Here is a 26,724-nt window from a genome sequence, read left to right as displayed (position 1 = left end):
CGAAAGCATCCCTCAAAGCATTACCTAAATTATAGCGACAGAGCTGACCGATGGGCTAAGAGGTCTGTGAGGTCTGCTCCAGTTCCCTCTTCCTAACCCCAGACCTGCCCATGGGGCTGAGGCTGTCAGCCCTGATGCCTCCTCGGGGCCCTTTTATGCCAGGGCTGAGCAGGATGGATGGGGATGGGAACACCCCCCCGGGCCTCCCCAGTTCTTCGTAGTGCCATCTCAAGATTTCTCTTTCATGAGCATTCAGGAAGATATTATCCTTTTCTTCCCTGGTAGACAACTTAACACAGCGCTCTTGCTAACGCTGCAAAAGGTATGGGGCTGTGCAATCTATGAGACCAATGAAAAAGGTGACTTACGACCCCGCTTCTCCAAATTATCTGTCCACAAATCCATGGATGTAAGTTTATGCATTCAAACAGTCCCACTCAATTAAATGGACTTATTTAGGTGCAACTCCTTGTCAGGATGGGATCCGAGAAGCATTCAGTCAATACTGTGCAGGGCTTCACTTCAAAGGGTCAAGGCCTTGCTCTTAGAGATCAGTTCTGGAGAATTAAGTGGAAATCAGAAGTGACTCAGTCCGAGTGAAGCACCTGATGTTTCTCCTCTGTGTTTTTCCCCAAGACACTGAGAACGGCGTGGCTCCACCTGCCTTCCCCTAGGGAGCAAGCTGCAGCTGCTGATAACCGAGATGGAAGCGGATGCTGGAGGCGAGCGGAGCAGCTCACCATGCCCCAGCTTTCTCAGCCCCTCGCAGCCAGGAGGCTGGTGGCAGCGGGCATGTAGTCCCCTGGATGCCTTCACCTGCTCGCCCCCACGGAGCACTTTGGGGCAGACAGAGCAGAGGCGATGCCATCAGCATCCTCGCTGCCTTCCTCAGCTAGCCCAGCGCTGCGACTCCAAGCTGAGCCTTGGAGAAGTTCAGCTCCCTCCCTTCAGGCTTTAGCTGTACAAAAAAAAAAAAAAAAACAAAAAAAAACAAACAATGGTGTGCTACAAGTAAAGTGCAACGTCCAGGAGACTGCAGTGCGGGTGTGCAGACTATCTGCCAGGGGTTAGATCCTCCCACAGTGCTGTGGCTGCAAACTGCGACCTCATCCAGTTCTGTCATAACCCAAGGAAGAGCTGAGCAGCATCCCTCTTGTCTCCTGTTAGACAGACACCAAAAACTGCAAGAGATTAAAGATACCGCCGTGTCTGGCAGGCACAAAGCTCTACCCTCACCCAGACAGGGATTACTGTCTCATTTCTATGCTCCTTCCAGCTTTCCCTTGGAATTGCCTGTAGGACAGCCACGCACTGTTACTTATCCATCATGCAGAGTCTGTTTGCTTCTATCGCTCCACGGGGACACAATATCACAACAACACGTAGAAGGAAACAGTATGTTGAAGGAACATACTCTCTAACAGGCGCAGCCTTAAAAATATAAGCAGTACCTCGTTGTTCATACCAAATTTAATTTTATGCTTATAAACATGGCATATAGATTTTTAAAGGCTTTCAGAATGAAGAGCCTGAAACTCAAATACATGCTTATCCGCTCCAGGGTCCCCTTTGCCCAAGCACACAGGGTTTGTAAGTGTGAGGCCAGGCACTGCAGCATGTGCCTGCTCAGTCCACAACGGCAGAAATACATTTTCACTTATTTGGCCCTTCACATTTCTTAAAGAGTTGTATTTATGTCGCATGTAACTTTATGAAGGTTTCAGGGATTTTTAAGTATTTAAATACTCAGACAGTACTGGTAACAGATGTTCAATGATATATTTAATTTTTTGTTTTACTGAAAATATCATGTATCAGTTGATATTTTCCATAAAATATAACTCTGAAAGAATGCCTAAGTATACTATACTTCCAGGGAAATGTATCTGAGCCTCTCAGCTACTGCATTAAAATGGGCGCTTCTGAAATTAGTGAGCAAATGTTCTTAGAGTCTAATAGGATTTCTTGTTTGCCAAAAAAATAGTGCTTTCAGGAGCACAATCTTTTGTGTAATCTCTCTCTCACAAGACAGATGGCATCATTAATTGCCTCTATATCTAGTTAAATTTAAAAACCTGTGCTTAAATAATGTTAAAGTTGTCGTACATGCTGACAAACAGAAAATATTAAGGTAGAATCAATTGGAAACAAGGGAAGAAAACCAAGACAGAACAAACAGGAAGAATGAGACCAAAAGAAACACTGATAGATTTAATATGTCCTTGGTCATGCCAGGAAGCATCACAACCTTAATAATTTAGGGAGCATTTCTACATTTTGGTGAACTCCTGGCTTGAGTGAACTGATTGGCAAAACTCCCATTGACTTCAGTGGGTGAGAATGTCAGCCTTTAATCTTTTTAAAGCAACTTTACGTGGAAGTTATCCAATATGGCTTATCCACACTTCTAATTACAATGCTTGTGTAAATACATGTTGGGAGTCAAATGTAACTGTGATCTGTATTTCAAAGCTAACCTTATTCTGATTCTCTGGTTTACCACAGTCACCCTACAGTGGTATCAGTTACCAAAAGTCTGATTTTAAGCCTCCTCTGTGCTTAAAATGGAATACAATTATCATAGCCCTGCCAAAGAGCCAGCTTTTGCCAATAGATACCATATGCTAACTCTTGGGTTTTAAATACAAGCCCTGTGCTTAGAGCCTTTTCTCACACCATACAAGCTGTGATTTTCAGCTGCCTAGGCGAAACTGACACCCAAATGGATTCAAGTGCATGTAGCCACACCATGTTTTAAGAAGTCCAGCCATCCCAGCTTATCCCATTAAACAGAGGCACGTTTCCTTTTACAGTTAAACAGTCTTTAAACAGTGAGCTTGCTAACTGAGGATTGTACAAGACAACAAACTTGCTCAGATAAATAGATGAGTGCACATGCAACGGCAAAAGACCTAAAAACCAGGGAAATACATTGGAAATACAATTAATTGAGACTTGATGCTGAGATCTTGAATGAGCATCTGCATGCAAATACTAATTTTGAATTTGTACAATTGTACCTAGCAAGCTCAACAACACTATCCATCACTACCAATAGCAATTTTACTTTCTTTTAAAAATATCTCATTTTCTTTATCCTTCAAACACAAGGCCACTACCTGAACACTGAAAGCTCAACCTCTTCACCCAGAATTTGCTTTATTTTTTTCTAGCATTATGCTTTGAATTTGTACACCTGGCTTAATATCCAAGCCTATTGGCCAATACCAACCAAACTCACAAGAAGGTAAAACTCTTACATATTAATCTCCCACAAGACTCCTAGGATAGTTGGATAGAGGCAAGAGACCTTACAATGGGAAAGGCTGCAAGGTGAGTTCAGCTGGAAGACGTGGGAACTTAAATTCAAGGTATGAATCTATCAGCTGTTTTGTACCAGCTCAGAGACAGTAACTCCTGACTCAGGGCTGTAACTTTTTGAGACATGATAACTGGACTGCTTCCTATCTCTACTTATCTATTCTCTACTTAAATTAGCCATAAATAATGTAAACCCAGCCGTTCACCACTACCATCCTATTTGGCATAAGAATTGTCAATATCACTTCTTTCTTAGATTCATCCTCAAACTGTATCTGCATTGTTATAGAGACATTGGTTAATTCAAAAAGTACAACAATCCCTCTTTTTTTTTTTTTTCCTGAGCAAAACACAAAAGATTCAGAACATTTTGAAAACTAAAATACACTACGTGATCTTACCCATAAGACCACCATCTGTAAGTACCAGCTTCATGCAAAATACGCTTATTTAGGTGGGAAAAAAAGTCAGTGGAAAAAATTCAGATTTTTTTTTTTAATCATTCAGCTTTGAAAGAAACCCTTCAGGCTTTGTTGGCTTGTTTCTCTTCAGGCTGATGTAAAAGGTTCCTCAGGTCCACCTGGCAGATCAGGTCTAAATTTTATGTTATTGTTAAAATAACCACATGGTCTATCTACCTCCACAGGCCTCACCGCTGAGAAATAAAATGTTTAAAAGGGCAAAGCTTTCTCCTGACTATTGTTTGGAGTCAAGTAGGAAAGCAGACATTTCTTGATCTCAGAGGGACATTATGAAGTAGTGTATCTGCCCCACTCACCTGCTGCTCCATTGTTTGTGGATGGATGAAAGTCACAAAATCAACTGAGAAGTAACCAAGCACTCCTTTCGATTTACAGGTTTCTCCAATTTTTAAGCAGAGTGAATTAAGAACGTCTGGATCAACAGAACATTGTGGAATGGTAGTGCCAGATGATCGCAAAGGTCCATCAGCATGGAGCTGGTCTCCAGATGACACTATTGTTATCTCGCCTGTTGGCTCTATCAGCATATCCACTGTAAGGTTTGTGACATTTTCTGAGAGCGGGAAGGCTTCTATCACACCACCTAGTAAGAAATGAATTAGCTGTTAAGCTAGTAATCAAATTCACATACGACGCTCTTCAGAGTGCACAGAATGAAACCATCCAGCTCCTATTGTGCTCAGACATTGCAGGGAGGACTGCTACGGAGATAGAGCAAGTAAATAAATGTAATGTGAGCAGCATAGCTAGGACCCATGAATCTCTTAGAAAAGAAAGAGATCTCAGCTACTATAGCACTGAACATTTCAACCAGCGGCTTCGATCTGCAGATGCTTTGCAAGCAGTTCTGAACTTGAACTATATCACACATCTGACAGGAGGAGTATGCTTTGGGGTAATATGAATGAACCCTGGACTGTCCTACAGTGCAGCCAAATGCCAGGGCCAGAACAGCAGTGAAATGACAGTGTCAGGACCTCTGGGGAGTGGTGTCTCCTGCTGGGAACTGCTCTTGGAGATTCCCATCCATACAATGGTCTGAGATACGTAGTCTGCCTTTTGGTATTCACCCACACAAGGAACTTGGTATGTAGATGGGAATGCTGGAAAAGCTGACAACTCCTAGCATGGTTGTCCATAGGAAAATCACAGAGAAATTTGCTTAGTGTTATGGATTTGCATTTTTACTGCATATAATGCCGTAACTCATTTAGTTAGGACAAACTAGTTGGATGCTGGTCAGCTCTGATGCAAAGGTGCCATAATAGAGTTAATGCAGGAAGCCCTGGTGAGCTCTCAGCACCACGCGAATAAAACTTCCAGCTCTCAGATTGGAACTTATTAATGTTCCTTTGGCTGGAGGGCAAGAAAGAGCACGGCAACAGTCTAACTAGGCATCTGTAACAATGGACTGTAAAGGACAATAAGGCACTGCATTACTGATTCTCAGCAGTGATCCCACCTGCTTGAAAAGCAAACACTGGAGGGAAAGCTCAGCTTTTCTCCAGGCCTAACTTTATGCAATATATGTAGCACCCTGAGTTCATATATAGCTTGAATCCTAGTCCTATGGGAGAGAAAATCGACTCGCAGATGCTCACCAACAGCCAAAGATGAAATATTCTTACATTCACCTGTGTGCAAACTCACATGCCAGCATCCTCTAAAGAAGTTCTTTGCCAAATGTGACAGCCTCCAGTACAGAAACCCAGGATTAAGGAGTTGGTGCTTATTGAGTTAGAATTATGTAAGAAGGACAAACCAGAATTAATAGAGGTTAAATGCTTGGATAGGACATATGAATGATAGAATAGCTGCCTATAATTCATTCGTAAATGAACATTTGAAGCATAATGGAGAAATAAAAGGAGATAAATATTTAAATGGGCCCAAGATTAACAAGAATATGGCATACAATATGGTATAATTACTCCTTATAACACTTAACAGCGACTTTGCAGTCTTATTTACCTTGACTAAGAAATGTTTGGAGGAATTTTTCCCATGTAGGGAATCGTTTCTCATTGACTGGCTGTACGTGCTGTGCTAAAAGGCCCGGCAGCTCCTGGGAGATCTTCACCAAAGCTGGCTCCTGCAGAAACAAATTAAATAGAACCACAAGCAATTTTACTACAGAAATGAAAACTGCTTGTGGGGTGATTAAAAACCAGGCCTCCAACAGGCAAAAAAAAAAAAAAAAAATGTGGTTACTGTTTACCCACAGTCAGGAAGCCTTTTTTAATTTTTCTACTTACTACTCTTCCCTCCTATTGAAATTTTTCCTTCTCTGAAAGACAATTCCACCCCCCACCTTCAGTGCAGCATCTATTTCATTATAATTTATATCAATAATTTGATCTGGCAACTGAAAATGCTAAGCACTTGGTAACTGCTTAGGGATCAATACCAGCAGTCAATAACTTCTACATTGTTTATATTTTGGATCTGAGCATATTGAAATAGTCACATATACCAGAAATACTTCTATGGACTCTATGTTTGAGCTGTTATATAACACAAACAGCCTCTAGTCACAAAAAAAAAGCAAGGGGGAGAGGAATAATCAACCACAAGTGTTTTTAAAATGGGAGATATTCTTATTGCACTCCCCAGTCTGTGACAAATTCAGAAGTGCATTAGTGCCTCTATCTTTGGTAGAATATGATTAGTCATATTATAGGAGATAAACAAGCTTTTTCCTAGTTTCAAGTTCTTCACTATATTATTACACACACAAAACAACCCCATTAAATACAGAAACTAACTGCATCGCCTTTACTGTTCAAAAATGTCCCAGAAGTACATGAGCATATAAAGTGCAAGCACCCTGACTCTATTGCTTCAGGCTCCTTTCCTTGCTGCTTCATAAGCATTCTCCTGCTTCCCCTGGGCCTCTTTGCTTCTGTTTTACATTCTCTCTCTCCAGCATCCAGCGCTTCAGAAGATGACCAACTGTCCTCTGATCTTAGCAATGTCCTAAGCCACAATCATATTATCGGGAGCTCTGGAGGAACATGATAAAACCTTATGGCTAACATCTAGAATAAGAAAAAAAAAAAAAATCTATTTTTCCAGATAAGTGAATTTGAAGAGATGGGTTTTGTCACGAAAAACATGATATAACGTAACCAAAAATACAAATTCAAAATCAGCATACTGTGATTTATCTAGCAAAAATGAGAAGGAGCATGGGCCAATAATTGGGGTGTCAACTCCACATATGGAAGACCTAGGTGCATCTTGTTCCTGTATGTGATCTGCCTGGTGAGACTTTGGAAAAGTGACTTTCTTTCTGTGCCTCAGCTGTCCAGCCAGAAAAGGGGGATAATTGCTGTGCCCTAGATCATGTGGAATTGAGGAAAAAATGCATAAAAATATTGAGGTGCTTAGATATGACAGTGATCTAGGCTATGTGAGCTCATGTCACATACTAAGGAGAAAAGTATGTTGTTGACTTTAAACATCTCTGAAAAAAAATGTTTGAAAATGGTTTAAGTCAGTGTATCAACAAACTGCGAAGCATAATCTTAACCTTACAGCAAAAACAAAGGACTATATAAAAAGCAAGATCCAAGTTCAGAATTTACCCAGAGTTGGGTCCCACCTGATAGCTTCCTCCCAAAACAAATCTGTAACCAGCAATTTTGGTTTTTGATAGCTCAGCTGACTAAAACAACAGAAAACTGAGCAAATACCAGTTGGCCTTGTCTTGGTTTGTATTTGTGTTGAAATATTGCTAAGCCAAGAAGTCACAAGATGAGGTGGTTTGTTGCACAATGAAAATAAATACAGCTTTGGAGAGAGGAGCTGAGCCATGATGAATGTCATGGAGCTGCTGACCTACAAATCAGTTTGCACCTGTCAGTGCATTCAGCAGTACCTCTGTCACACCGACTCTCATCCCTGAGATCTAATGACTGGGTATTGAGCAATTTAAACAGAAATCTAAAAACAAACAAACAAAAGAAGAGGTATTTTGTGGCTGCCTGAAAGCTTTTGACGAATTAGACGGGGAAAAAATAACAATAATCCCTGCTGGATGCGTAGAAGCATTGGAGAGTGCTGTGACCAAGCCTGTATAAATAAAAATTAAACAATGGCTATGTGAACTGGGCCACAATTTCCCACTGCAACAATTTTGAGGGACATTAGGGCAGCCATGCCAATTCCACGGAGCAGTGCTGGGGACAGTTGTGACTCCTTTTAGCCAGAGTTGTTTTCACGGATCACACACCGCCGTGAAAGAAAGCTCCCTAAACTGGGTGCTAAATCAAGCAGAACTTCCAAACTCAGAAGAGAAACTTAGCTGGTTCGTACGTGGAGGCTGCTGGCAAGACACAGAGCCCATTCACCTCACCTACCTGCAGAGGAACATCGTGTGCTGCTACTGCCTGTCCATGAGGGACATCAGACAGGCAAGATTCCTGTGGCACTTCCTCAATCGACCCAGTGTTGCTTGCTTAAATAAGGTGAAATAGCATGTGAAGGGGTGATCAGCTTGGGATAAACTCAGAATGCCTGGTAGGGCCGTGGGGATGCCCATCACCAGGCTCAGGAGCACCTGGCAGTTCAAAGCACCCTCAGTACTAGCTGACTGCGAAGGGTGCGTGCATTAAACCAAACACGTTACTGGAAGAAGATGGGGGCTTTTACAGAAATGTAAAAGCTTCTGATTCAAGAAGATCTGAGAAATGTTCTTGAGATCAGACCCAACATAACAGTGCTTTTAGCAGGGAGTGCCTAGATAATCCAGGATAACACAAGGAAGATAAGCAACCACTTTTTCAGGATCAGCACCTGGAATTCCAGCTGAAGTTTTTTTGCAACTGTAAGCTCTAAAAAGGCAATAATCCTGATTATAGGGAGTTTTACTAGGCAAATTCAAGCCCAGATCCAACATTCAACTCATGGAGTCAAACCTTTTAAAAGGATCAGTGCTCTGTAGGCTAATTTCATTTAAATTGGACGGTATCTCCAGCAGAGCTTACCAATGTTTTCTCTCTTGATGTGGCCCAAAACAATTCAGAATCATAGGCTCAATGTAAACAGGGAGCATTTGTTCAAACCTTTCAGCTGATGTTTCTCAGCACAAGTAAAAAATGAGCAGCCTAAATGCTGTTTACGTCACGTAGAAACCTTTAAAGCTGTCCAAATGTTTTGCACATTTTTATAATGCTGAATACGCATTAAAAAATTACACATTTTCTCTCTAAATCTAAAATAGTTTCTTGCCCTTCTGCATGCTGAATTCTAGAAGTTTTTTTTGGAATAGCAGTTGCAACAAAAAATAGGACCAAATGTGGCATATGCTGAAGGAAATCTTCTCGAGAAAGATCAGTGAACAAAGAAAAGCCTGTTGAGAAGATAAGTAAATAAATAGAAAGAAGAAATAGAGTTAGAAATAGGAAGAAAGACCTGGGGACAGAAAGAGGCTGCAGAGCAGAATGCATGAGAAAGTCCTGGGGCTTTTTAGCTAAAAATCAGATTGAAAGGAAATTATTTAGACCTCGCAAGCAAACAGAGTGAAGAAAGTAACTTCCAAGTAAGTAAAGCTGACTGGGCCAGAGAAGAACAAAATCAGCAGACAGATCCCCAGCAAAACAAACTGCCATAGCTTTGCTGAAGTCAATGAAGCTATGGCAATTTATGCCACTTCAATGGCACTATGACAATTCACACTGTTTATACAGTATATCCTTTATATTGTGATCAGTGGAGCTATGATAACTTATTCTAGCTGCCTTGATGTGAATTGGTCCAGCCCAGCTTATTCTTATGTTCTCAATAACATCAGCAACCACGGCAATATTAGAAGAGAAGAGTCCAGTAACTGCTTTCAGACTGCAGTCCAGAGAAGTTTAATTCCTTCTTATTTTGCAAAACAAACTGATTCAACAATTTCTTCAAATTCAGACAGATATCTGCTGGCCAGAACCACAACCTACCCCAGTGAACAAACAATATGAAAGAATTGTAAAAATTGAAATGATTTTGGATATGATACACTAATTACCCTACCTACTTAAAAGTTTGCAACCTGATTGAGAGCCCAAGCATTTAATAATAAACTGCAAATTTCAAAATTAAAAAGTGCCAATTTTGCCTTCCATGAGCTGGAAAAGTATGTTCTGATAGAAGGTAACATCATGTAAAACAGCCATCATTACCAAGTAACACAAATGTTTTTTGTATGTAAAATTGCTTTGTAAAATATTTGCTCCATCTGCTGAAAGTAGCAAAGACAATTTTCCCTGATAGCTAATGGCCCATTTCAGCTGTATGGCAAGTGATTCACCGTGGCTGCGACTTGCATTAAGTAGAATGGCGAAAACAGTGCACAGAATTCTCCACTTATGTAGTATTATCTACTCACTGCTTCCTGAGAGCCCGTCCCTCATTATCACGGCCTTCGCTTTGGATCAGCACACAGGACTAGGGTTGCTTTGACTCAAGAGGCTTTTTGTCAAACTGAGGCACATATGCTATGCTTCAATACAAAAGCACAAAACAGCCACTTTCCTTGACTACAAGAACAAGAAGGTTAGTTCTCTTTCAACTTTCCAGCACTTAAACTGCTGTTCCTTTTTTCACACCACATGGGGCCATGGTTTTCTCTTCTGGCTCATGCTGTCACTCTGCACGCTGAGGATTTCAATATATAAAGATCAAGCACTTCTTTTAATTCTAAATTCAGCTACATACACGCGCACACAAAGCAAAAAATACTGGCCTAGTCCAAAACACCCCTCCCAATTGCTTCAGTTTCATTGTATACTCTGCTACTTACCATACCTCTATTGAAAAGCACATGTTTACATTGTGCCCTGAACTGCTTCAACATCTGCTAACAGACCAATAAAAGATAAATAAACCAGGATTGTTTAGAAAGAGAGATCCTTTCTATTTCCTCTGAACACTCCTAAACTGGCAGCAGCAATATGCTGCCGAGATCCCTTTTTGTAGATGTCATCTCGGAAAACAATATATGTGGGGAAATCAAATACAAAATCGCTACAGCCCGTGCTACCAAGAATCAGGCAGGAGGAGGATCTTGAAAGCTCTACAAGCCTGTCAAATAATTCTGCATGTTTATGCACGGCATGTTAATTTGGGATGAGGACAATTTCATTAAAGAGTTTGCTTTCCTTTTCCAAAAACTACTCTATGTGCATTGGCATTTTGTGCATAAGAGCATCTATTTGGCAAGATTATGGCCTTCGGTTTGTTTTCAAGGCTCCCCAAGCGTACCTTCAGAATGAGGAAAACATTACACAGCTTTCATACTTTTCTAAAAGTCCTTTAAAAAATAATTTTAAAAATCCTACGTTTACTTCAAGATTTGTAAGTTCAGGACTTTGGGATGATAATACTTATACAAAATGAAATGAGTAATATTTGAGCATGTCTTTTCTGAATTTTAATTAATATCTGCAAATGCACAATCAATTCAGATACTCTCAGATTTTCCTAACTGGATTGTTTATCTATATTTCAAACTCTATAAATTTTGTTCAGTCGTGTCATCTATCCCCAACCCCCCCCCATTTCTGGCTTGTTTCACTAAAGAAAGGCTTATAATGAATTCCAAACAATGCGATTCCAAAAAGAAAAGAGACACCGTATAGATAATGCACAGTCACTTGCCAGGAATTTTATCTAAATTGCTGAGCTGTAACACTAAAGGAATTGTCAGACAAAACCCGTGCTGCATTTCACAAACAGCACACAGTTAAACTTCTTTTATTCTTAGAGTTGCCTGTGTGTTCCTTTTTTTTGGATTTTAGCAAAATAAACATTTTTAAAATAATCCAAGCAGGCATTTTATTGCATGTGATAACATTAACGGATTTCAGATTTCTTTAGTGCTCTTGCTTTATCCTCTCCTTCCACACTGTTATTGCTAAAAACTGGCAGTTAAATTCAATTGATTCAAAATATTCTGGATCCATATGGCCTCAAACCCTGGAGCTGAAGTTCTGATATTGCCTCACTGCTGTTTTCTAGCATTTGCCTCTACTCCAGTCCCCAGATGGTGGAAGTAACATTTAAACCTCCTTTCCTCTGCCTTGTACAATAGACCTTGGCACCATTTCAACTGTTTACTCCGGTAATTAACAGCACTGATACCACAACAATTACAACTCCTACAATCTTAACACAATAATGCTATGAATTAGTGAGAGCTAATGGCTGGAAGGTATAGTGGTTCCAGACTGCGAGATCTGTGCATTTTTAGAATAAAATAAAAGGTACAAACAGCACGCTTGCGGTAGACAATGATTACCTAGTAATTAGTTTACACAAAGCTTCCTATTTAATGGCAAAACGCTGTAATTAACGCGTGACAGAAAATCAAAGGGTACTTTGTAAGCATATGAAAAATTAACACTGCAGGCCTATAGCTTTATGTACTGATTAGAAGCATATTAAATCAATAGGACATACACACCAACAGCTTGCATATCTGATTATTCCAGGTCTTAGGAATGGATATCACGGCTTTAATTTAACCAAGGAATACAATTATCATGCTTTAGTTAGGATTTAACAATCACCTGAAACATCGCTAAGGCAGCTACATAGATATATTAATAAACTGAGTTAGAGCACTGCTGAGTGTTTGCAGATACAGTGACTATTTAAACTATTTAGATATATGTTCACAGAGCGCTGCCCATACTAGGAGACAACCTGCAACTGTATTGCTTTACTGGCAATCAAGTTCTTCTTTAAGTCTTTGAGCTCTTTCCCTTTTCCTATTAAATATCATATTGGACAGAAGAAATTTTAAAAGCCTGTCAAAATTCTGTAAATGGATCTTCTGTGTATCTGGCAGAGTTTCTGGCCCTCTTCAGGTTGAAAAAATTAGCACACCTGCAATTGCATGTGTACAATAAATAACAGCAGCAGCACAGAGTACTTGCCTACGACCCCACTCAGCAGACGTTAGGTGTTACACCAAGAGCAATTCAATTGCTTGCACTTCATCCCAGTTCCACCAATATTTGTGTAGTCTTGCCCCAGAACAAAGTTGGCAGTGTTACAAAAGGTGATCAGAACAGTGAAAATGAGGATGGGTAACAGAAAGGGAAAAAAAAAAGTGTTGGGAAGATGTATGATTCAGACAGACATACCAGTGTGCTGGCAATACCACATTTCTACATTTCTTTGACAGGACTACGGATGATTTTATTTTATCTATTTATAAGAATGCTCTTTACTCTGAACTCCTGCTTCAGCAAAGCAACAGGATATGGTACATACATGTAAGCTTCAGGTTTGTTATAGTGAATGCAACTCATTCAACCAGTTAAAAACCTCCTCACCACTATTCTTGATTTTCAAGCAATCACGAAGTTCATCTAATTACTTATTACAGGGCTTTTGAATATTGACCAAAACCACTTAAATATAAAGGAAGAGCCAGCACTTCATCTTGGCCTTTGAAATTGCAATTTTCCAAAAGCAATCAATGCACAGTCCTGAAACCAGCATCTGAATATTGCTTCATGCAACTCAGACTGAAAGTTGGGTTTTCTGGATTTATCACCTTTTGAAAAGATTTTGATTTCCTATTACACATTTTAGTGAATTAACCAAGATACGGTCTATAAAGAAAAGAAACCATGACAAAATACTGCGACACAAGTGGAGACAACGAGATTCAAACTCTCTAACATTTAAAACAGTAGGCTGCCCAAGCACATTAAATAGCTTTTCTTCTTCTACAACAGGCATTTAATGAAGAGTTTTGAAACGGCTGTGTAGCCACGGCCAATTATAATAGCTTATTCAAGAGAATATTTGTTGCTTCTTTTTCTGTGTCTTGTTCTCTTCTTGTATTTTGGCTCTTTTCCTCTTTATCCCCACATATCCCTCCTTTTGTTTTCAGCCTGATCTTCTTATCTTAGCCTTGCTGCTTTGTAAACTTGCCACATGTTGCTGGTCCTGGTGGTTAATTAAGAGTTGCAGTGTAATAAAAGTTAATTCTGAAATTAATTTGACTATTAATCTTAGCTCATGATTTAGCTACTATTTACACATGTATAGTTACACAACACGGTGGGATCTCTGCACAGTCCTGTATTATTTTATGTGAGGGCTGCTAGAAGAACAAAAAAAGGCAACACTAACAGGAAGGCAACATTATCCTTCCTCTAACAGGCAAGAGGACTGCGAGTGTTGTGAGTTCAAGTCGAAGACCAAGAGGCACTGCAGGTTTTGTCAGCCTTGTCTCTATTCCAAAACAAACAAAATAACCACAAATAACATATGTGGTAGACTGCTTCTCCGCTGTTCTTTACTGCTTGAATTCCGAGTGGGCATCTGGGCATCTTTCCTCCAGCTCACATAAAGCAGGGCTGAATAAGGTCTGCTTAGCCACAAATTTTACCTCTGACCACAGCCACAAGTAGATGCTCAGGTAACAATACGAAAACAAATGTCTTTACAAACGGCCTCAAACTGCAAAATGAGCATTTATGGTGACAGCAGTTCACTTGATATTGAATATCATTAGAATCTGGGCCTCAAGATGAAATTTTTTATAAACTGGCAGACTTAAGCAGTGCACAGTAGGATGAAGGCCTTGCAGAGGCATTCAGCAGAGTTTGTAAATTCCATCCCTTACAAGTCGCAAAATAATTGTTCAGATAACTCAGATGCTGCATTAAGTTAACAAGGTAAAATACATCAATAATCTTGTCCTGCATTTTTGTTTGCCCAATGCTATTTTTGAAATGAGGAACCTAAAATCAGTCTCATTTTTAGACGGAATAGATTTTTACACAATTCAAACTCAAAAACTACATTATTTTTAATCTCTTGTCTACTACATACCAATAAGGAAAATCTGGGTATCGTGTCTTAAACTGCTATGCAAATGATGCTATTTGTAAGTATTAACATAATTTAGTGCTTACAGTCATATTCTCATTTCTAATAATTCTACCAGAATGAAGTCTTTTCACTGTACTCTTAGCCTGCAGGATAGTCTTTCATCAAGAAGCTGAATTTTTTAATAACCTGCCAGCATACGTTTTGTATGTGGCAGCCTATGCCGATGACACAATGTCTTCATTATCGAAAGAAACAGGTCTACATACTGTAATAGGACATTAAAGCATGCCTGTGCTCATAAACTAATGCTTTGATGTTTAAATGTGTATCATTACAATGGTATTCCTTAACAAAGGATGATTTTAATCCTCTGCTCTCAATGGTAATACTCAGTGGAAACTGCAATTCATTACATATAAAAAAGGTCTCCCGTTTTACAAAAGGGGGCTAAACTCAGAAGGCAGAAAAATTTGAACACACATATTCAAACAAGACGTTCGAAATAGCAGCAAGTTTCACTTTAATATTGGTCTGGATTTATGGAAGCTTTCCTGCTGACTCTAGGAAATTAGATCAAATGCATCATTCCATATATATTTTCCAACTTCCAATAAATGATTGTGTTTGAGGGCTTCTAAAGGATTGGTTCCTGGCTACATCAAAGCCTAACATAAACACAGTATGAAAGGGAAAACAGAAAGCTAGTTATCACTATGTCCCTTCATTCAGAGTCACTTAGCCATGGAATAATTAAAAAGGCACAGAAACGGGAGCGCTAACTCTAGGTAATAACACCTGTACAGGGAATTTATACCAGCAGAAAACTAGACCTGGTGAAACTGCATTTTACCATGTCTTCTGCCCTCAGCTCTGAGGTTGGAGCAGGATCTAGGTATGTTCTGCTAGCTTCATGTCCCAGAAAGCTCAGTGGCAAGACAATGCTGCCACTGGGGCAGCTCTGCAATGCTCTGCTTCGTACTGGTTGACTTGTACACAGTTAGGGATCCTCAGCAGATTGGACAAATTAGTGCTTCAGTTTTATACAATAAGCTCCATTTCATAACGCAGAATTATTTTGTAGTTGTCAAATGGAACAGAACTGTAATCAGCCCAATTTGAAATTTTAATATACAATATAATTCAATCAAAGAAAAAATTCCAAAACAGTTTTGATTGAATTAAACCAAAAAAAAAAATCAAGAGAGCTATAATGAGAAGTTTATGGAAATTAAGCAATTCTTTCTGGATACATTCCTTCTGGCTTTAAAACCATTGCATTAGGAATGAACATGGCACCATATACAGAAATATTAAATGCTTATTGAAATTAACACATTTAAATACCAATGAATATTTAAAGAACAAATAGTTCTCCAAATACCAGAACTAATGAACTCTAGTTTCAGATGGATTTTTCTGCGGTTGAGATGTATCATCTTACAATCTCTCTCAAGCATACGGATTCTTATGAATCCACTAGTGCAAGAGTTCATGCTATATTGTTTCCCTCAGTTAAATATTTATAGGATTTCTCTCTGTCCTTACCTAAACACCCACTGTAATGAAACATGCAGGAGTCTAATGATCTCTGATACTCCGTGTTCTGTCTTCTACAGATGAAAATCCCTAACAGGCTTAAAAGTTGTTAGTGAAGAAAAATATAAAGAAAAAATAATCCTTAGGAAGCCAGCTTAAAAAGTAAATAGTTTGTATGTGGTTTCAAATTGATCAGCATTGTTCACTATATTAATCCAACAGTTTTGTTGCAGTAATTCCAATGTTTCTACATAGCTGTAACGATCTACCACTGATAGACTCATTCCTACGTGCTCTCACTTTGGATAAAAACCACTATGTAATTAAATGTTCTGTGCCCAAATCATTCCACAGTTGGATATCAGACATTTGCTCACACTTTGGGATATTTATTTTTTTTTAATTTGAATTACTGTTACCTACTACTTTGTACAAGCTGCTCTGGACTCTGTAACACCAATGCTTATCTATGTCTTCAAACAAAAGCTTAGAGAATAGACTTGCTGTGAGGAACAACCCCAGCAGACTAGGAAGGAGCCAGGCCAGCAGACAAGATACCCTGCTCCTTTATTACTTACATGTGCCCACTTCTTACTCCATATCTCAGGTCTGTGTTTCTGCCGTTCCTTCAGAACCCAGGGGTAGCATTTCAAATGCAGGATAATATCACAGTAGGCAGTGCCATTTCCTCCAGATTCATCATTCACTTTGAACAACCAGCGCCGCACTTCCATGTTGTCAATGATCAGCTGACTGAGAATACTGATCATCTGTGGAGCAAGGACACAAAGATATTTGGTACCATGACAATATCAAATTGTTCCTTGATTTACACTCCCCTTTCTCAAATGTTTGGACTTGAAATCTAATTATGGTTTCTGTTTCTTAGAGATACTTGTCTTTTTACAGTTATCTTGGACACTTAGTGAAAGCAACCCTGAACATTTTTTGGTGAAGAATTTATGGTCTTCATCTGGTACTTGAGTCCACTTGGGCGGACTACCAAACAGCAACATTCTGTTTCCTACAAAAAAAGAAAACAGAATCTTGTTTGTTCAGGCTTTTTTGTCACACCAGAAACTTCGGTTTTGGATCATCAGTACAGCTAAATAGATGTTTTTGACAGGGAATAACGTGGGATGGACTACCCTATTTGCAAAATCTGAGAAACAGTTGTGCCAGATTCTAACACCAGCCAAACATCTGTGGAATTTTCCTACTGGAGAGTACATTATACGGTTATAAATATACGAAGGAGCTACTAGGCAGGCTTTATAAAAATGCTAATTATTTATTTGTATATGTACACAGATTTAAATGGGCTTCAAATGCCTTTTGCCCAGCTGGCGTAGGGTGCAATTAGCTTCGTAGAAACTGCAGATGCCTTTGAACCCAGTAATAATATTATCAGATGTTTTTGCATTAGCTAGAAAGTATTTTTATATAACAATTTTGGGGAGTTTTTTTCCTTATTTTTTCCACTGACCTCAAATACAATTACATGTGTGTTTCAGATGCTATTATTTGTGGCTTTTGAGAATCCTATAAATGTGTTTTTCTTGATGACTCCCCTACAGTAATGAAAAGGATCAATAATACTGTAAGGACTGTAGCAATCATAAAGAATTATGTGCTATCTTTAAGTGAAAATTGAATTGTGCTTTAACATAGTGTCACCTTGCTTTGATTATTTAACCTAAAATGTCAATATTTCATACACGCAAACAGCAGAAGTAGAACTTCCATAACACTGTAGAATGAATCAAAAGTATTAGATTCACGTAAGTTAGTTATTTAACAATAAATCAAACAGTGGTTTTACAGATCATTGATCACATATTTATTTCATCTGCTATAGAAGTTGCAATGTATTTGTGTAGCTTAGCTTGTTTTCACTGTTAAAGGTGATTAATAAAAAGAAAAGCAATGTGAAAAATCTAAGAAAGAATACCTATGAACAATGGCAGATTACCTCCATAAAAATACAATAAAAATCAGTACAGATTGTATTTAGACATACAACAACATATTGCAAACTCAGCTTTTAGAATGAAATACTGAGGCACAGAATGCAAAATAAACGTGTCAAATGAATACACTACAGAAAACTCACGTGCCTTGTAATTTTAGTTTAGTAATATTTTGTCATGTCATGCTGATAAGATCATCAAATTTAGCAATGATAAGCCAGAGACAAGGTAAAACTTCAGCTGTAGATATGCTCAGTGAACCTCAAATTGAATGGCTGGCTTCCTAAGTGGAAGAAGTTTCCCCTTTATCAAATACTTTGCTTCCCAGAAATCCCTGTTCTATTTTCAGTCACTGGTAAAACTCCTATTAATATCATTAAGGCCATGGCTTCATCCATGGAGCAGCAACACAAGCTGTTTGAAATAACTGCTCCAAAAGGGCTTATATATTCTCAAGATCGTATGTGAAGAATATGAGAACAATCGTATTGCTTGCTGACTGGGATATGAATTGCATTTAATTGGTGAAATTCAGCTGAAAGAGAGCCCAACCTCACCCACGATTTAATCAAACCTAGTTAGGGTCTAATCAATACAGCCATTGCAATTCTACAAAGTTTGCATCCTATCAGGTGAAAACAGGCACCTGCATGTTGACACATCCCAGAGCACATCCTGCTTACCTGCTCGTTGTTGTAGATGTCAGATTCTCCAGGAGGGGTTGGCACACAAGCACTGGCAAAAATTCGTTTACTTCCAGACTTGGTACTATAGAGATGAGCCACTTCTGGCACTGAGCCTAATATAGGCACATTTAACATGTCAGCCACTGCTAAATCATCTTTGTGGGGAACCCCTCCAATAATGTAGGCATCTCTGCTCTGGATAAGGATTTTTATTCTTTTGATTGTCTTGGGACTGTACTTCAGCTGAGTGGCTAGGCACATGTGATGCTTCTGTATAAAGATAACATTCTTGTTAAAAGGTGTTCTTTTCTATTCCATGAACCTAATTTATAATGTTGCACACAATAAATACATTATTAATAGCAGGCTGGGTTATGACCTATCCTGTAGCTTAGCAGTTTAAATTGATAAAAGCTGTTGGGGTGAGGCTCCATAATCGTGCACATCTTTAGTGTGTTGGAAATGGGCTCACTGGGAATAGAACTAATTACTACACATCTGTATTTATTTGATCCATACGGAATTATCCTTCTGTCAGTCGGCAGAGAGGCTGGTGGCCTTTGGATAATAGTGATTCATCTCAGCAACACTTCTGGCATGGTTTAACTCTAAAGCACCTAAAAATCAATACAAAAATGAAGAAAAACCCCTATAGCAGAGAATGTATTTCACCATACAGTTCAGCAGTATTTTAAGCGATTTTCTGAGAATAAAACACTTTGATTTACAAAAGCTTTCACTGATCACATTAAATTACTGGGGATATACATTTCCATTATACAGTAGTTCTGATAGCTACTGTAAACGCAACTGCAGAGTACTCAAGGTAAGAATAGTATTTTATTTTATTTTTTTTTACAGTACAATGTTTTCAACTTTTTGTAAGGAATTTTTCATTTCTTCTAAAAAAGAAAATCTCTATTGCTGAACAAGTTGCCTGTGACAGCCTTAAATTTAACCTAAGAATATCAGTCGTGGCAAATGAAACCTCACAAGTATTTGCTGCAACATATCCTGTGTGTCATTTGCAGACAACCCAATTATCTTTACAAAGGTACAGAGGTGCACTGACGTTGAGATGGATGGGACAGTACAATAGACATCCATTGCAAAAGATTGCCATAAACAAGGAAAACTTCTTTACATTGAGATTTTATCTAATCGAGGCCCAAGTATTCCTTTACAGGGTAGCAGAAATGCTAGATTTTCTTAGGGATATGCAGGACTGAGGAACACAGCACATTTTCCTTCAAATTTCTGGATGCTCCTTCACATGGACTGAAGTATAAATCCTAATTCCAACTCCTTGGATGGGGATGATGGAGGAGCCCCCAGAAATGGGCAGAAGGAATCCCTTTTGTCACTTGCTTAATGCTTTCTTGTACCAAACACATCGCTCCCCAAAGTGCCCAACTCTCCCTGTAAAAGAGCCAGACGTACTGAAAGCAGAAGGGGGACGTGTCTCCAGGTCAGAGAAATGAGACAATTTTCAAGCTTCTAGTAGGAAAAAGGGAGTCACACAAGTAAAAGGGCAAACAGAACAACAAACACATTTTGCTGGAGTTGTTTTTTTTTTTTTTTCTTTTTTTCTTTTTTTTTTTCCTTCTGTCAGTTTTAAAACAGAGACTCTTAATGTTCTGATTTGGTTGTTTCTTTTCTCTTGAGCACTGGTACAAAAGCACAGAGATGGCCCATTCTGTTGGTCTCATGGCAGAGTTCTGCCACGTCGAGAACAGGATCAATTTCCAGCCCCGGTCACTTGCTCCCTGGGGCCATGGGGACAAGATTTGTTTTGTGTCTCTCAATAATAGATTTTACAGTTAATTAAGGAGTGCAAGAAACAGGCTGTAAAAGCTAGTTCATTCCTGCTTTGAGAGTGGTATGGCCGCCATGATATATGGTAGTGTGAGCAAAAGCAGGTAAAAGCAGGAGGAATGAGGAATCCCCAGAATTCCAACACAACACAGTGGAATAATGGCTGATGGATTAGCCAAAGTGTAGTTCTTGCTTCTTAAGCCTGTCGATTTTTTTTTAAACTTCCCAAGATCAGAGAAGCTGAACTTGGCATCAACTTCTCCACAATGAGCAAAGCTACCACTACCCCACTTTGAATTTGCTGCTAGTTGAGGAGCAGCAGAGTGTAACGTTGCACCTGGCTGCACAGAGTCACACGAGATCATTCTCATAGCTAGAGAGTAAAGGACACGGGTACATGGACACCTCTTCCTCGCATTCTCTGCAGACACCAAGAAGTGATGCAGGGCTCTCTGTGTCTGGTTTTCTTTTCCATAGATTTTCCTTCCATCCCATTCCACCAAAGCAACTAGCAAGCTGGTTAAGGTTGACCTGTGCATCTGGAATTGCTCAAAGTAGCCTGCTAAGGTGGCCTTCAAGCCAGATGTTCATACTTCAGGAGTAATTTCAGATACACTGGTACAGCAAAAGGTTTTATAGAGTAATCCAGAAGAAAGATGCCCCAAAAGAACCTGTAAAATTCTAACCCTTACACAGACAGAATGACAGCTAAATTCATGATCACTCAGGCCAGCGGGTGACTGGATTCAGTTACAAGTACAGATTATTCCACACATATTGCAATTTCCCATTCTTATTGATGGCACTAGCACACTTCTCAGCATTCTGAATCTGGGTAGGGGGCACAGTCTATATCCACGAAAGAACCATGCAGCCCTTGCAACTAAAATTATCTCCCTATATCAAAGCATACAAACATTTCCCAGTAAATCATAGCAGCAGCAGCAATTTTCACAGGGTTGTTTGCTCTTCACCTGGTAAAGAAGCTTTGTTTGGAAAATTTCAGCAGAAATATTCCAAGAGTGGGGGCTTCAAATATAGACACTAGAGATATGCATGTATCACAAACTTTTACACAAATCAAATCTTAGCTAAGATACTGTGAACTTAATATTTACAATATAAAATTGTTTTTCACTGTAAAGGAGCTTCGCTGCATTGCAGTGTTATCAGAAGCACTGTATGTAGCATACAATAGTTAAGGTCTCATTTTAGATGATGTCCCAGCACGTGGATTTAAAAATGACTTGGCAGGTTTGGAAATCATTTTTCTATATTATCTAACCCAAATAGTTTTAAGTTCTGTTATTTACAAAGTTCTAAGTTGGATTTAATTGCAAGAAACACTACCAACACATGGATGATTGGATGCTGGGCTACCCAGAGATAAAGTTTGAGTAATAAGAATGGTTTATTGCTGTGATTTGCTTACAGATATAAATCTATCAAGTTCACAGTCCCAAGCATATAGTAAGAATGAACAGTGGCCTACAAACAGCCAATATAGGACAATCTGAACTAAGTCTATAAAGCTAAACCAGGATATTTATTTCCAATGCTCTAACTAGTAGTCTAATCAGTAAAGCCCTTAAACTTGCAATAATATTTCACTGATGTGTACCAGAGCGTTACAAGTTATAAAATTTCCAATTTAATTTTACTGCATCCCTCAAGCTGTAGTAATTAGAAGACAAACTCACAGGGAAGCTGTTTATAGCTTCAGGGGTGAGAATTTTGAACCTGTCCTGCAGGTCACCCATGTCCTCAGGGTTCCCAGATCTAACAGCTGCCTGCAGACCCAGGAGTTTATTGTAATACTGCAGTAACTCCTCACTCAGATGAAGGGGGCAGATGTAGATGACGTCCACGTTGGCATCTAAAACAAAGGGGCACAATGCTCATTATTGGGAGAAAGGTAGACTCCATTCACAACAGCAATCTGATGATTCCTGAACATTTGCTAACAAACAGCTTCCCTACAAAAAAAGGCACTGGAAATAAAACCCGGATCTTTAATTCCCTAATCTGAGTGGTTTAACTGCTTTTTCTGTGCTTCAGCATTTCTCTGAAGACAGGTCAGCAACCCAAAGAAATAGCTAGTTTTCAGAATTCAATCTGCAGAACATATTGGGGGCAGAATTTTGAAAGTCTTGCAGGGGGATTTATCTACACGACTCACATTAACATCAATGGGAATTGTACACTGCTTTAAAAATATATCCCATTAAGTTCAGTAAATTATAAAACTGAGCTATTAAGTTTAGAAAGCTGATGAAATCGCAATTTCATACGCTGCCTGGATTTTGCACGGCCTGCTCCTATTCTTGTCCTGTCCAAATAAAAGCTCACGGTAGGATACCATTAATAACTATTGTTGAGCATGTGAGTGTGCAGATTAGCTAGTTAAATACCACAGTGTGAAAATCTGTTTTCTGCATGTAAAACAACTTGGGCTGAAAGACTGTGTATGCACTAACACTAAGAGGTGAGAAAGTGAAAGTCTGTAATATAATCCATTTCAGAAAATTTTAACCACTGTGCTCTTCTAAAATATTAATAGATGAGTTAATGAACTAATTGCCTTGTAACATTGATAGGGTATGCTGCCAAAAAGCACTCCTAGATTTTTATCCAGCTCCTGCTGAAATCAGTAGGAAGTCTTTCATTGTCTTTACTAGGCACAGAAACAGGAGCCCTGAAAGTGCCAGGGACAACTGCTCTTACACATGAATGAATCAGAAGCAATGAAACTATTGGACTAAGGAAACCCTGAACCTATCGTTATAAAGGAATAAGAGATCCCACTCATTCACTTTTGTTTTGCCATACTGCTACAGGCAAACACCACACATTAAAAATGTAATGCCAGAGTCTCAACTGAAGCATTAAAGCAGTACAGCATCCGACAGTCAGCCCTACATCTGAGTACTGGTAGAGCCTTTACATAACGCAGGTCATTACCATATAACTTTTAAAAATATTTAAAAGAACAGCTCACTAGAACTGTTAGTCAATACTCTTTTATGCAGATTTACAAAATCAGCCTGAAAATTTACCAGCTTGGGTACAAAAAAACCTACTTCCCCACGTTGTCTATATGCTGAAAGTACTGCACTGTCAAAAATTGACAAACTTAAGTGCATTTGGTGAATAAAATGCTGCAACAGATTTTACTACTCTTAGCTCTGCCCTGTAAAGTCTGCTTTGGACACAGTGGGGCTTCAGAGACAGATTAATAGCAAGTCACATCAAGCAAGGAAATCCTCTGGTATAGTAAACAAAAAGAAAACCAAGGTGGTAAATGTCAATGCTCTTCTGCCAGGCACAGGTAAGGCGTCTGATCTAGTTAATATTTTAGTTAACAATTAACTAGTTTGCATCTTACTCATGGTCTACTTTACATTTTACAGTGAAACCAATTTTCACGTTCACAGATTTTCAAGTAAGAAAGATTGTCTATATAACGCGTTGACTTTGTACCTTTAAGTTTCTAAGTATCATTTCAGAGACAAAATGAATGAATAAATAAATAAATAAAACTACTGTGGAAAAACAGTATTAGTGTCTAGATAATATATAAAGGCAATTACATTATTATTTTAGGCAACTGTAAATTTCTGCATCTAATATATTTTTGTTAGAAACTTACTAAATGGCATTTATAAAATAATAATGATACTGAAATATACATGAATCATGTAAAGTATGTCATTCCAGGGAGCCAATGAAGTTGGTCATTGACAAATAATATTCTTCAATGCTTTGCTTAAAAGAGGACTGTCATTCTAGGAAAAACTTTTTAATGCATGTCTCTTACCTCATTTGCTAATTAAAAAAAAAATGGTTTAAATAAGGGCTTGTTTCTTTCTAGCATATCTTTCTCTCTCTACGAGCTTGAATGAACACTAGCAGAATTAGCTACCTAATTTTGTAGAACACTAAGCACTTTTGCTCGTTTGTGGTGCTCAGCATGCCACAGGATGAGGCTGCTTTACATTACCACAGAGTCAGAAAAATCAGTATGATGTTCTTATGAATAACTTGGACAGGAGAAAATGGCATAATTGCTTCTGAGCTGATATGTTCTCTATAATACTAATACAAAAGTAAAGTCCTCACCCATCATTCTCTTTTACTCACAAGTACGGGCAAATAACAATCAAGATATAGGCAGCCGACAGCTCGTAACATACCCAGTATGTCACACAGTCTTCCCATCTGTAAATTCTGTTGGAGAGCAAAATCAGGAATGTGTTCACGAATGCACTGGGAATATCCTGGAAAACAAGTAAAGATGACCCCCCCCCGAATGTATTCAAAGAAGCCCTGATATATATTTAAAAGAAATCAGACTTTTATATTAAAAATCTGTAATATAAGTATTTCAAATCCTAAACATGATATTGCATAAATTACATCATCTGTATGAGTTTATTTTTACTAATGAACTGATGTAACATCATGTTTTTGTGTCATGAGATTTTAAATAAAGACACTACAGACCTACAGAGCTTTATAATTTAAATGTGTAGCCACATCTGAGTATTTTGCTCATCTTCTATGCGTTTGGATTTTTTTTAAACACTGAAAAAAATAACACCGTCATTAAGCAAGAATCCCGGTAGAGCGGTACATTTTGTCCTTCACACAGATAAAAGGCAACAAAAACACTTCATTAAGAAGATGTCTCAGTGATACCTGATCACTTTGTTGCAGAGGATGAATGAGTGGCAGCCTGTCTGAGCTAGGATAATCTATTTGGAGGTCAGACTTCCAACTGATTGCAGACTTGCATTTGAAAAGACTGCTGCAAATGACATGACCACTGTGACTATAATCTCTAATCCCGTAATTTTTAAATTAAGTTAATTCTAAATAAATCAGTATGTATAGACAAACACACACAAGCACACAACGCGAGTTGCGAGTTGCAAGTTGTGATTAAATCAATATGGAAGTTCAGCCTAACACTCAGTACGTGGCATGAAATCTTAAGATTCATTACCAAGACCCTTACAATATTCCAATGTATCTGCACATGACCAGTCATTTATGAAAAACTTAGTTTGACTAAAATTTGCTAAGTATCTCACTGCTTTCATATTGGAATATGGTAACGGGATCTTTCATGTGAAGCCACCTGTTTTTTACTGCAAGGGCAATTATTAGAAGTAACAAACATTCTAAGGTGATGTGCCAATGCTGCCATTTTGCACACAGGAAAACAAAACAATTAAATATGGAGAAATGTAAATCACCAGATTCGCCCAAATGAATTGCATATACTGTGCTCATATTCCCAACGTTCCAGTACAACCATAGCCTGGGCTAATATTTCTGCTTTGTAATGTACTCGTGGTTCATGTGTCACTAACATTTTGAGCTTCTGCATTTGGTCTCAAGTGCACAAAACATTTCAAATAAATTTGCACTTGCCAGAAGCGAAAGCTCTTATTTTGATTCAAAGAACCTCTTCTTTAGTTGATCTATACCTGTAATCTGATTAAATTAAATTCCAAATCGTGTCTGAAAACAGTGATATTAACAAAAGCTGGCAATGGCAGAGCACTTGAGGATATGGCTGTTCATTTGCACTAGGTGTCAGAGCATCACAGCATCAGACTGACAGAGCTGGTCTACAAGAGGGTTGACCTTGCAAGGTGAGAACCAAGAATTTTGATTTCTCAGTTTAGTGGCGCTGGAAGGACACTGAGGGACTTCCTCCCTTGCATGAGTTTTACGACAGTGTTTGTGCAATGACTTCGGTGGAATGCTCCCAATTTACACAGGGGTAAGTTATAGGGAGAGTTATAGAAGTACTAAAACAACGGGTGTAGGAAATAATGGTAAAGGGCCTGCTTTCACCTCCCCTTTCAACCTCAACCATGACCTAATGCCCCTTAATTGTGATTTTCTTAATAAATTTTGCTTGTCTCAAAGTGTCTTCCCTCAGCAAAGAATCCACAACACTTTTCAAACTCACCTTTGAAAACAGAAGGAGCAGCATGGATGAGGGGAATAGTTTGAGTAACCATGGGGTGATGTCTGAAGGGAAGGAGGAGAAGAAGCTATCTG

The 26,724-nt window shown here is 38.8% G+C and overlaps 1 protein-coding gene across 1 annotated transcript in view; it reads right to left on the bottom strand.

Annotated features, from left to right (window-relative positions):
* The window catches only part of IQCH (IQ motif containing H), a 64,819-nt gene that overhangs the window by 14,629 nt on the left and 23,466 nt on the right, over positions 1–26,724 (bottom strand). Inside the window, exons 11-16 of the mRNA XM_032194525.1 lie at positions 24,843–24,926; positions 22,350–22,525; positions 18,832–19,104; positions 16,757–16,948; positions 5,775–5,895; positions 4,100–4,386 (exon numbers count right to left, since the gene is read on the bottom strand). Of these exons, the coding sequence (XP_032050416.1) occupies positions 4,100–4,386; positions 5,775–5,895; positions 16,757–16,948; positions 18,832–19,104; positions 22,350–22,525; positions 24,843–24,926 (1,133 nt within the window). The remainder of the gene's footprint in view (positions 1–4,099; positions 4,387–5,774; positions 5,896–16,756; positions 16,949–18,831; positions 19,105–22,349; positions 22,526–24,842; positions 24,927–26,724) is intronic.

This window comes from Aythya fuligula, chromosome 11 (genome assembly GCF_009819795.1).
Source record: "Aythya fuligula isolate bAytFul2 chromosome 11, bAytFul2.pri, whole genome shotgun sequence".
NCBI lineage: Eukaryota > Metazoa > Chordata > Aves > Anseriformes > Anatidae > Aythya > Aythya fuligula.
This window is presented reverse-complemented; position numbering and strand designations above follow the sequence as displayed.